The sequence below is a fragment of the Limanda limanda genome, chromosome 22 (genome assembly GCF_963576545.1).
Source record: "Limanda limanda chromosome 22, fLimLim1.1, whole genome shotgun sequence".
Classification (NCBI taxonomy): domain Eukaryota; kingdom Metazoa; phylum Chordata; class Actinopteri; order Pleuronectiformes; family Pleuronectidae; genus Limanda; species Limanda limanda.
Window position 1 is genome coordinate 12,088,109 of NC_083657.1, and position 10,533 is coordinate 12,098,641.

At 42.9% G+C, this 10,533-nt stretch overlaps 1 protein-coding gene across 1 annotated transcript; it reads left to right on the forward strand.

The window, feature by feature from the left end:
• Positions 1–242: 242 nt before the first annotated feature.
• Positions 243–10,163, forward strand: paip2b (poly(A) binding protein interacting protein 2B). Its single transcript, XM_061095634.1, has 4 exons — positions 243–394; positions 6,761–6,927; positions 7,873–8,052; positions 8,178–10,163. The coding sequence occupies exons 1-4, from the start codon at positions 388–390 to the stop codon at positions 8,232–8,234; spliced, it is 411 nt and encodes a 136-aa protein (XP_060951617.1). The 5' UTR covers positions 243–387; the 3' UTR covers positions 8,235–10,163.
• The last annotated feature ends 370 nt before the right edge of the window (positions 10,164–10,533 follow it).

A 10,533-nucleotide genomic window follows, 5' to 3' on the forward strand; every position in this document is an offset into this window, starting at 1 on the left:
ACATTTTACTTTTCTATCACATCGACATGATCCTGTCTTTATAACTGGCTCTTTTTCTCACTCTTATACATGAACAATATGTAAAATAGCCGTTTAAAGAAATAAATAACGACCCATTCTTATTTTTCACGCTGGCTCACACCAAACGTGGAAATAGAAAATCCCCACCCTCCTTAAAGCCCGTGGAGGCAGCAGCGGCCCACGTGACCCCCCTGTAACGTTAGCAGAGGTGGCTAACGGGATTTAGCTGAGTGGAGCTACGTCGCAGCAGCAGCAGCAGCACGGAGCAGCGGCCGCACGCAGAGAAACCACGAACGCACTCTTCGCGGTGTAGTTGCGACAACTCCAGATAACGTCACACTTCGAGAGGCGAGCACCGGGATCACGATGCCAGGTAACGCGGGGCGCCGGGGAGCTCCAGGCCACGCCGCTCCGTGTGGCGGGGCGGGCGGGCTGTAATCCCCGCAGCGCAGGCTTGTGTTGTTGACCTGCCTCCGTGATGCTGCCATGCTTTAGCATTAGCTCGTAGCCTTAGCAGCGCGCTAGCTCGTAGCCGGAGTAGCCGACTTTGTTTGGCCTCTAGCATCCGCACCGGAGCGGAGTTTGACCTCGGTGCTCGGGCTCCGTGTCCTCGTACCTCCCCGCGTCGACACATCCACCTGCCGCGGGGACTTTCGAGACGTTTCCACGCTTCTCCTCGTTCCCACTTTGTCGTAAATGACTGTTTTCGCTCCCCAAGCCCGCTACCCTTTGTTGTTGCTGGATTAGCATTCACCTTAGGCCCGCTCGCTGACAGCTACCTACGTGCTAGCCGCTTAGCATCACCCCGGCTAAACCAGTCCGTTCCATTCCACCAACTTCCCAGGTAGGCCGCGGACACCTGGATTAGCCCCGCTAGCCGGGATGCTAGCCGGGGTGAGCCACGACGACGCTCCCATTACACACAGGACACTAACTGTTGCGTTACATAATGTGTTTATGAAGCGGTTTGTTCCCAGCATCCCAGTGTTCCCAGGGGATGGAGCTGCACAGACCTTACTGGGATTATCACGGATCCGTCGCTCATTTTACCTGTGTTTGAGATTTCAGTTTTTTACTCACCCTTAGGTACACGACGAATCCCGGGGTTTCCCTAATTTCCACATGTGGAAAGTGGAATATTTTGATATTTCTAAACTCTTACATATCCTTTAAGCACCGTAGCCTGTTTTTGTTGTTGTCCCTTTAATTCCAGCTGCTTAATCAACACTTTGCAACTGGTGTGAATCAGAAATGGTAAATATAACTATATAAACGAATGATTTTAGTCCCGCAACTGAGCCATTTTCATTGTCAATGTAGTACTTTGTAGTACTTTTTTGGGGGGATGTCTTAATGAATTGAAAATTGTAAAATGTCCATGCCCAGGTTTGTCACACCAAGAACTCAACCTAAAATATAAAATGGACTGATACAGTAAAGCAGGACATGTAGATACATTAGATAAACATAATTCCAATGATGAGTTTATAATTTACTCAGATTGAGTTTTACCTCTCTTTGCGTCACAAATTATCCCAGGCCTTCTCTAAAGACCAAAATACATTAAAACAAAGTCGTCAACAGACGTAAACAACATTTTCACATCTGTAGTTTAATTGGATTTCAGCTGCTTATGAAACAGTTTACAACAGGCCTGAATGAGGTGATTTGGAGTAATGTCTAAACAATATTTAATTGTCCTTTTCCTGTTTTCTCAGTGAATCGTCTCTTTGAGAAATCTGTCTAAAATGTTGTCCAATCACCAGCTCAAAACCTTAAGATATGCAATGACTCGTAACTGGCATCAACTTTCAATAACTTGTCTAAATGTTGCTTATAACTTTAGCATTCAGTCCATTATTTATCAGAAACCGATAAATTAACTAAAAGCTCAATTTCAGTTTATGTGTTTCAGGTCACAACATAAGATACATTTGCCAATTGCAAAACAGGTTTTGTAAGTTTACATCACTTTCTGTGTTGCACCGCTGCAGCACAGCCCTTTTACTTTTCCACTGTTTACTCATGATTCTCATTAGATATGATCATCTCGCACTCTGCTTGCTGGATGGGCCAAGCTAGGCTCTGCTAACTAAATATTACATGGTGACCAACACACGGTTATGCAACGTGTACATGTTAAGTGCTTCATGCGGTTCATAGTGGCACCGTGCTGACTGTCTTTACTATTCTTTCTACCAGTTCACCATGTGCTACAGAGTCGTCTGAGGATAGCAGAGAAATGTTAGCGCTACTGAGCAATTGCAGTGGTTGAAAATTTATTTTAGGGCTAGTGTTCACATGATAATTCTCAAAGTGATGCAGCCTAATTTTTTCTATTCGTTCTTTATTTAACTTGGGAATGCTCTTATTAGTGATATCTGCTGTTCACAACTTAAAAATAAGAGAAAAGCATCAGAATCCTCACAATTTTAAAAGGCGCAAACCAGAAACCAGATTGGCACTTTAGCTTTATTTTATCATTAAATTAAATGCAAAATATCATAACTGCTGTGGATCTTTTTCAAGCGAACTTGAGCAAAGTTCTTTTTAAAACTTAATGGAACTAGCACACACTAATGCCTTAAACACTTTGACTTGCACCAGACGGTGCATAATTAAATCTGGGCCCCTGTGTATTTTCCTGCAAAACATTGTCTTCAAACCTTTAGCTCTCTGTTTGCCTTTTTTTTAAAGCTGACGTCTTCTGCAATTCACTGCGCTGAATAATTAGGCTGCGTTATCATTGCTGACACGTATAGACACACTTCTTAGTCTGCTAACCTACTTAGGTTATCCATGTTTATTTGAGCTGCATCCAGTGAACGACACTCTGCCTCAGGTCACACTCTGTCTTCATGTGTTGGATCACAGCGACCAAGATGGAAGCTGCAGGCGTCAAAGTAACAGAATGTTCTGACTTTGGACGGCAGGTAACGGCGCGGGTGAAGATCCACCGGGTTTGGGGACTCTTAATCGTTCCTTGCAAGTCAAACACAAATGCGTGTGTGCATGAGGCTGACCCTGGAGCTGTGTTCACAGCCCGTTTTAGATCTTTATTTTTTTCCCTCCCTTTCCCTCCCCCCTCTGTATCCACCGCGAGGCTGCAGTTGAGTCATGACAAGTCTGTTGACGCTGGCTGGCAGTCTAAGGATTATGTCATAATGGTCATATCTCAGCGTAGAGGTGGTTCTGTGTCTGTGCCACAGAAACACTGATGGACAAACTGTTATTACCCCTTTTACACAATTTAATGTGTGATACTTCATTATGAAAGTATTGTATTTCTGAATATAAGCACAGTTAACCCTGTGAGAGCTGATCTCTTGTGGGCTGTGAGGGCTCATAATTGATATAAAATAAAGACCATATTCTATTTGCATTAGAAAGCATAAGCGTATGTCTCCCACCTCATGACATTATACACTGTCATTACGTTACGTTAATTGCAGGGCCAGAGAATGGCTGATGAGGAACAGAAAAATGTACGTCGCTCAATTAACGTTTGGATCACTGTCTGTTTAGTGCAATATATAATGGGGAGATTGTATTTGAGGCACAATTAAAGTAAATTTGTTGACTTACTTGGCTTAGGTTGTAAACATTTGAGATATGAAATCCCACAAATGACTGCATAGATAGGCACTCGCTGAGCATTTCTTTTGCTGTGTTTAAATACTCAAAAAGTTAAGGATAACCATGATCACTTAATCTTTAGCTCAGGGGTTCCCAAACTTTTCAGTCCCTAAGCCCCAAACTCTACCACAGACGTGGGACTCTCATTATCCCAAGGATGTAGATTTATATGAGAAGGATTTTCCTACTGTGCATTCACCCTGGTTCTGTGGTTGGTGGGCTGTCATGTCATGTGGTTGACACTCAGTCTTGTGTAAGTGAAGCTGCAGGTCTGGATACGCAGCATTGTTGCTGCGCCTGATAGCCCACATCAGATAAACTGGTTGTATTGTGTTGCTTTGTTATTGGAATTCCTCGTGGTGTGGAAGACAGCCAGGTAGAGTGTTAACACAAATGGCAAAAAAGGCCAAGTAAAACATTCAGGATGTACAGTGGTTTCAGAGCAGGTGTCGATGTTCAGCTTTGAGATCGTGTCCAATCTTCAGCAGCAGATCATAAATCCACATGGAAAGGTCATGAGAAGAAAGAACTACAGTATTTACGCATGGGCCACTCTGATTTTTGTAGTTGAGGAGAGCTGCCTTCTGTTGATGGATCCTCAGTCGATTCAGAGATTCTCTCTCGTTTGTTGTATTTGTGCAAAAATGAGCACAAGCAGGGATTTTTACCTTTTGTGTTATTCTAACCTTGAGACAGGCTTTGTTTATCCACTCAGTGAGAAGATGAGATAAGAAGGAAGTAAGATGCATGAAAATGAGGCTGCAATTTTGACAATTAATTAATTTCAGTGGAAAGGGGGAGATGCAATGTGCAGAGAAACTTGATCAATCTCAAAGTTACGCTCTAACCGACTGCAGGCTCCAGGCTAACTTTTAACATTGGTTGCACTGATGCTCCTAACTCTTTCATAGTGCCCTTAGGTGCATTCAAAAATGTTTGCAGTACCTTTTTGGCCCCGCATAACACACCCATTATACCTTTTATTGACAGTCTCCTTATATGTTGGTAATTTCTTAAGGGCTGGGTATCACCACCGATTTCCCAAATCAATTCGAATCACAAGGTTTAGATTATTGTTTCGCTATCGATTCAGTCCAGAATATTTCATTGTACAATACCACATCTGTTTGGAAGAAATTCTCAGAACTAAAGCTGTAAACTGTGCAAGGAAGCCTCTAAACTGTGTCACAAAAATCAATGTAGGCCTTTCACAATAACAAGTTGTCCGAGAATATATGGCAATAAATGATTGTCATCTTGAAACCATTTAATACAACTGGTAGAATATTATAGCATAATCATGCAAGTCAAAGAGCGGTGAGCTTAATTCTTAAGAATATTCAGTCTGACATTTAATTGTGAATTAAAAATATCCCAAATAAATCACATGAACTCTCTGGCTCTGTAAACAAAAATTGCTCTTGAAAAAATAATAAACATATGGCACAGAATGTCACCAGCTCAGTAAACAGGATGTGATGGTTATGATTTAGAGGGTATTGTGTGTGTCTAGTTAAAGTGTAAAGTGAGCACAAGCCAGCAGGAGAGGGGAGGGAGGACATCCAGACACGGTACAAACCCCCCCGCTGCTTCTCCTCTGATCCTCAATCAGTGGCACTAATCATTTATCATTAGCACTACGTCATGGAAACTCTGTATTCACACTTTTCGTCACCACTGCTAGTCATATACCCGCTTGTTCACCGCCTCTCACCTCTGTTTCACTGTATGTTACCGGGTGAGAGTTGGGCCAGTCCGGGGTCTGTATGTGAGATGAGGAAGTAACGCAACTCGCTAAAGTAGAGACAGACAAGCTTATTGTAAGAAGCATCGGTGTGACTGGAGAAATTTGTTCTATTTCACAGACTTTTGTTCGCACTCTGGAGCCCTGAACTGTCATGATCAGCTCTAGAAATACTCCTTTCATGTCTGTAGCGCAGAGTCAGTCAAACATCTGCACTAAACTAGAGTTTCATTCCTAACTGGTTTCGTATGTGTTGCACCTGCAGCCTATAAATTGCATCAGCACAAGTTAGTTCTAAAAATGTTCTGTCATGTCACCAGTCATTGTGTACATGATTTATTTTTGTATGTTGGGATGCAATAGTGTTGCTTTTTTATTGATCTATTGCTTTCTTTTCCCTCAGTAATCAGCGAGCTGCTCAATTTATGAAATTAAATTATTAAAAAGGCCGAAATCGACAATTAGATAAAGACCTGGGTGATGTCTTGTTGTAGATAAATGGTTCAGAATCTAAAGACACCAAATTTATTCTTTTATATCAGATTATTTTGTTAAAGAATGATGAGAATTTATAAAAATAAAAGTAGTTCTGGTGGAGAAGTTTCCACTTTAAGTTTTTGTTGCAATATTTGGGAAGCATGTGATTGGCCCAGTGGTTGAGCAGGATGATTGGCTGAGAGGCCAATGATGTGTCATTTTATGTGAAATCAAAAAAGCCTCAGTGAAATGCTTGTTTAACATAAAGAAAAATACTTGCTTATATTTGTCAGTAGGTGTGTACCCGGATTTACTGTCTTAATTGTTTTTACCTCACACTTTTCCTACCGTTTCTTTACTGTTCTGGCGATGTTCTTTTTCTCTTTGTGGTCAGCCTTCAGTTACTGATGTCAGAGGGTTGCTTGTCTGCAACTGGTGCTGCAGGTCTTCATGTTGTCTGTCCGCACCACTCGGTGTGTGTCTTCAAACACTCTTTTCCTGCAGTATAAACAAAACCTGAAAACTCTCGCCTTTGGACTAATTTCAAAATGTTCAGTAAGAACATTACTTATTAGGTGTATTGTATGTTCTTTTAGGAGAGACCTATGAGCAGGGTCAGTCCCAGATATTGGTGTATTTAGTCTTATTCAGCCCCTAGAAGTGTTATTTGGAGTTTTTTTTTGGCAGTGTTCAAGCTGTAGCAAAATTGTCACCGCCAGGGCTGAAACCTCAGCCTTGATTCAGATGAGTAATATTAGATGAGCCAATGTTATGTCTTCCAAGGAAAGAAAAAACAATGTTTTTAATCAGAATTTCTTTTCCTAATTTTGATTGTTCTAATTTCCAGTTTGTTAACACTTGTGTAACTGCGTTCTCTTGCAGAGCCGGCTGAGATGAGCGGTCCAGAGGTGGCCAAGACACCGGGAGGCGGTGCTCCAGGCAAGGAGGGAAAGGAGCCGGTGGCCAATGGGCATGCAGGAGAGGGAAGCGACGCCAACCCGTTCGCCGAGTACATGTGGATGGAGAATGAAGAGGACTATAACAGACAGGTGTGTGTGCTCATTCAACAAGCACTTTTGATCATGCTGTTGGTTAAACTTTAATTCACAGCATGATATTAAGCCTGATTTGCAAGTCGCCAATATAAGCCCCTGATTGGTGCTCAATTCAGTCTCTGCAATTGGTCTTAAAAAACATGATTAGAGAGGTTTGTGACGGGTTGGATTTCCAACCTGCTGGTAATCAGATTTCCAGTGCAGGAGGATCATTAGGATTCAGTGTCTCCTCTCGAGTGTTTTGTGATTGAACGTCATGTGAAGACCAGTCGGGGGTTTCTCCTGTGGAAAGACCTTTTAGTGTTAATGCTGGGTCTGTGGTTATGTCTGTGATGCCCTTTAAACTTGAATGTCCTTCACTTGACCTTCCAGTTTACCTCTTCCCTCTCCTGCCATGTTGCCCTTACTTGCTTGTCATGGTTCTTCTTAAAATCTCCTCCACCCTTTCCTTAAAATCTGCCATTTTATCTGAATATCTGCTTCCCCTTACCCTCCATTATCATCCTCCCATCCACTCATTTTCCTGTTTCCCATGATTCTCAGTCAGCTAATGGCTGATAAAACAGACACTCCCTCACTCCTGCTTCTTTGTCCCCTTGACCTCATGTCATACAGATGTTTTTCTTCCTGATGTATTGGATGTTATTTGGACCCAACCTTAATCTCTTGAGTCACATGATTAGTGTTATGAGGGTAGAGGTGTGTCTGACTTTTCAAATCCATCCTCTTCCAATCTCTGATGCCCTTTTCGGCTCCCTCTTATCTCCACCTCAAGTCTTTTTCTCTCGCTCAGATCGATGACTCATGCCTTTTACGAAACCTCCCGTATTGCTTTTTATGCAAATTCACTCTAGAGAACCAGCCTCTCCTTGTTTTCCTTCCTCTTGGTCTTCTCTGCCCCTTGATTTCGCCGCTCACTTGTGTTTCCCCTCTCCCCAGGTGGAGGAGGAGCTGTTGGAGCAAGAATTCTTGGAGCGCTGCTTCCAGGAAATGCTTGAGGAGGAGGACCAGGATTGGTTCATCCCGTCGCGTGACCTCAACAACCAGGGGATGGGGCAGCTGCAGCAGCAGCTCAACAGCCTGTCAGTCAGCGATCACCACAACCTAGAGGAAGTGGCGGTGAGTCACAGATGTGTTTGGTTTCACAGATTGTTTTATTCTTTTAACCTAAGCGCACTTTAGTATTAATCATTAACAGTTAAGAGGAGTGTTTTCTTACTCGCCTTTTCTTTATTTCCCTGCAGAGGAAGAGCATCTTGAATCCTGAAGCGAAGGAGTTTGTTCCGGGGAAGAAATACTAGGAGTCCCCCTCACCCCCATGGAGCCTCCACACACACAAACACACACCAGTCCTCACATGTTCTCAGAGACTCTGGGGGCCACGATCGTGGACACACTGATTCTTACACATACACACACACACACACACGCACACACTTGAAGTCAGTGGGGTGCTGGCAGGCCCAGTTGGGGGGTGGGGGGATTTCTTATTTTTTTTCTCTATTCTTTTCTTTATGTTTCTTTAATCTTTTTATTTCCTGTTTGTTTCTTGTAAACTGAGGGACATTGGGAACAGGGGTGGGGGAGGGGTGTAATAACAGAACAGCCCCACTGCGGGTTCCAGCTCATCCCATTTCAGATGACACCGCCGATGTTTCGCAGAGTCCGCCGAGCTCATCTAAGTCCCCTTTTGAACCGAGGCAGCTACCAAGGAGTGATGCCGGGGTCAAACTTAAAACGAATCCAGAACATCTAAAAAAAATTCATTCAAGCCCTCGCTCGTCAAGGGTTTCCATGACAGTGAGCTTAGAGAACGACTCACACTTCAGGGGACTTGATGGGCGTCTGCTGCCGCTCTGCAGAGTCATCGCGGTCAAGCAAACCCGCCAAAACATTTGCTCCTAAGATGTCATAAGCTCCCTGTGACATCACAGCCCTTGTGCATCGAGAGATGCGGGTCGTTATTTGTATCCGCAGCGGCTCCGTTCCAAACCAAATACAGACCCCCCCGCCCTCCCTGTGCACTTTGTGTGACCAGAAAAGACATGGACACGTGTACTCATGGATGAATTATTATTTTTCCCAATTTATGTGGAAGTCCATGTTTCTCTTTTGTCCAGTTTATAAGAGCAGAGATGTGAGTTCCCCATTTATGCATCAAGTCGAGCTTAGCAAGGATCATGTCGATATAGAGGGATGGTCAGGGCTTTTTGAACCTTAAAAGAAATTCAGTTAAGTCGTTTCTATGTTCGTCGTTTCAGTCTTTGGTTCCGTTTGGATTCACGACATGTATTGAGCAGCCTTGTTACAGGGGAGTGTTTGGTCTGGAACACAGCCACTGCCTCTTTCTGCCAGAACAACTTGGTTTGTCCAGCGTCAGATCAAGTGTGCATCTCCAAAAATCAGGTTTTCAAACAGCCTCTCCTCCTCTTTTCTTCTTTTTTTGTTTTTCCTTCATGTTTTCGAGGACGAGGTGTTTTGTGTCTCTACTGGGTACAGTAACCTGCGGTGTCCATTCAGTCCTATTTGTATGAGGAAAATGTTAGGAGGCAGTATTGCTCACAAGCCAATCAGAATAAAGCAGTATGGGACGCGTGGCCGACGGCATGGCCTCTTTGCTCATCTTCTCTTTGCAGGTTGACTGTTTTTTGAGGAAGTTCGACTATTTAACCACTGGAATAGTAAGAGATTATGATTTTCAGGAAAACCATTTACAGTAATCATTAATTATTGAGTAAAGTTTTCGTCTTCTCTGCCAAAATTTGGAGGCAGCATTGTCACAAGGGGAAAAGTTGTGATCTGAACATCAGTCGTCTTTATACCGCTATTACTTTGTGGTATAAACGGCGACATGAATGTCTCCTGGGGTTCAGCACACACTCGTGCACTGGCGTTTAGCCTCTGAAAAGCGAAAGCGCTTCAGTCTGTCCATCCCTGCAGCTCGAGTGTCCTGTTGAAGCCACGCAGCAGAGACGGCGAATACACGGTTAAAAAGGGGAACTTCCTCACAGTGTTGGACCACAGATGTCGAATGGCACCCTGGTGAAGCCAATAGGAATGTCCGCCAGGTGGATTGTACAACATGGAAATCATTTTTGGTGATTTTTGTTCGAGTTAGATGACAGATGCCGTTTAAGGAAGAAAAAAAAAAAGAGGTCCAGAAGACAGAGTATGAATTTCAATACAAATAAAAATAATGAAAAAAGATGAATAAAGATGTTAAAGACAAACGGCTCAGTGTCGTGTGTTTTGTCACATTCGGATGGAAAGCGTGGTGAACCCAGACTGTTTGTAAATGATTGACATGTAAATTCAACATTTCCTATATAGAAGCATAAAGTCTTAATGCATGTACAAGTAATTTACTGTAGAATAGTAAACTCTAGGTTTTTTTGTCTAAGAATTAATTACTAATGAGGGAATTCTCTTTTTCCTAATTAGGCTTAATGTGTCAAATGTTCACAGCCATAATGATGTAGTTGACTGCTGCATAGGAATTGGGCTACTATTATCTCGTACTTTTACTTTGTATACTTAAGTACATTTAAAAGCCAGTTGTCATTTACAATGTACTTTTACTCGGGTAGAAAAGTCTATCTA

What these genes read in the sequence shown, in the direction of transcription:
- paip2b (XM_061095634.1), top strand. An exon ending in AAGAGGACTATAACAGACAG is followed by an intron (nt 6,928 to 7,872) that starts GTGTGTGTGCTC and finishes CCCTCTCCCCAG; the next exon opens with GTGGAGGAGGAGCTGTTGGA. An exon ending in ACAACCTAGAGGAAGTGGCG is followed by an intron (nt 8,053 to 8,177) that starts GTGAGTCACAGA and finishes ATTTCCCTGCAG; the next exon opens with AGGAAGAGCATCTTGAATCC.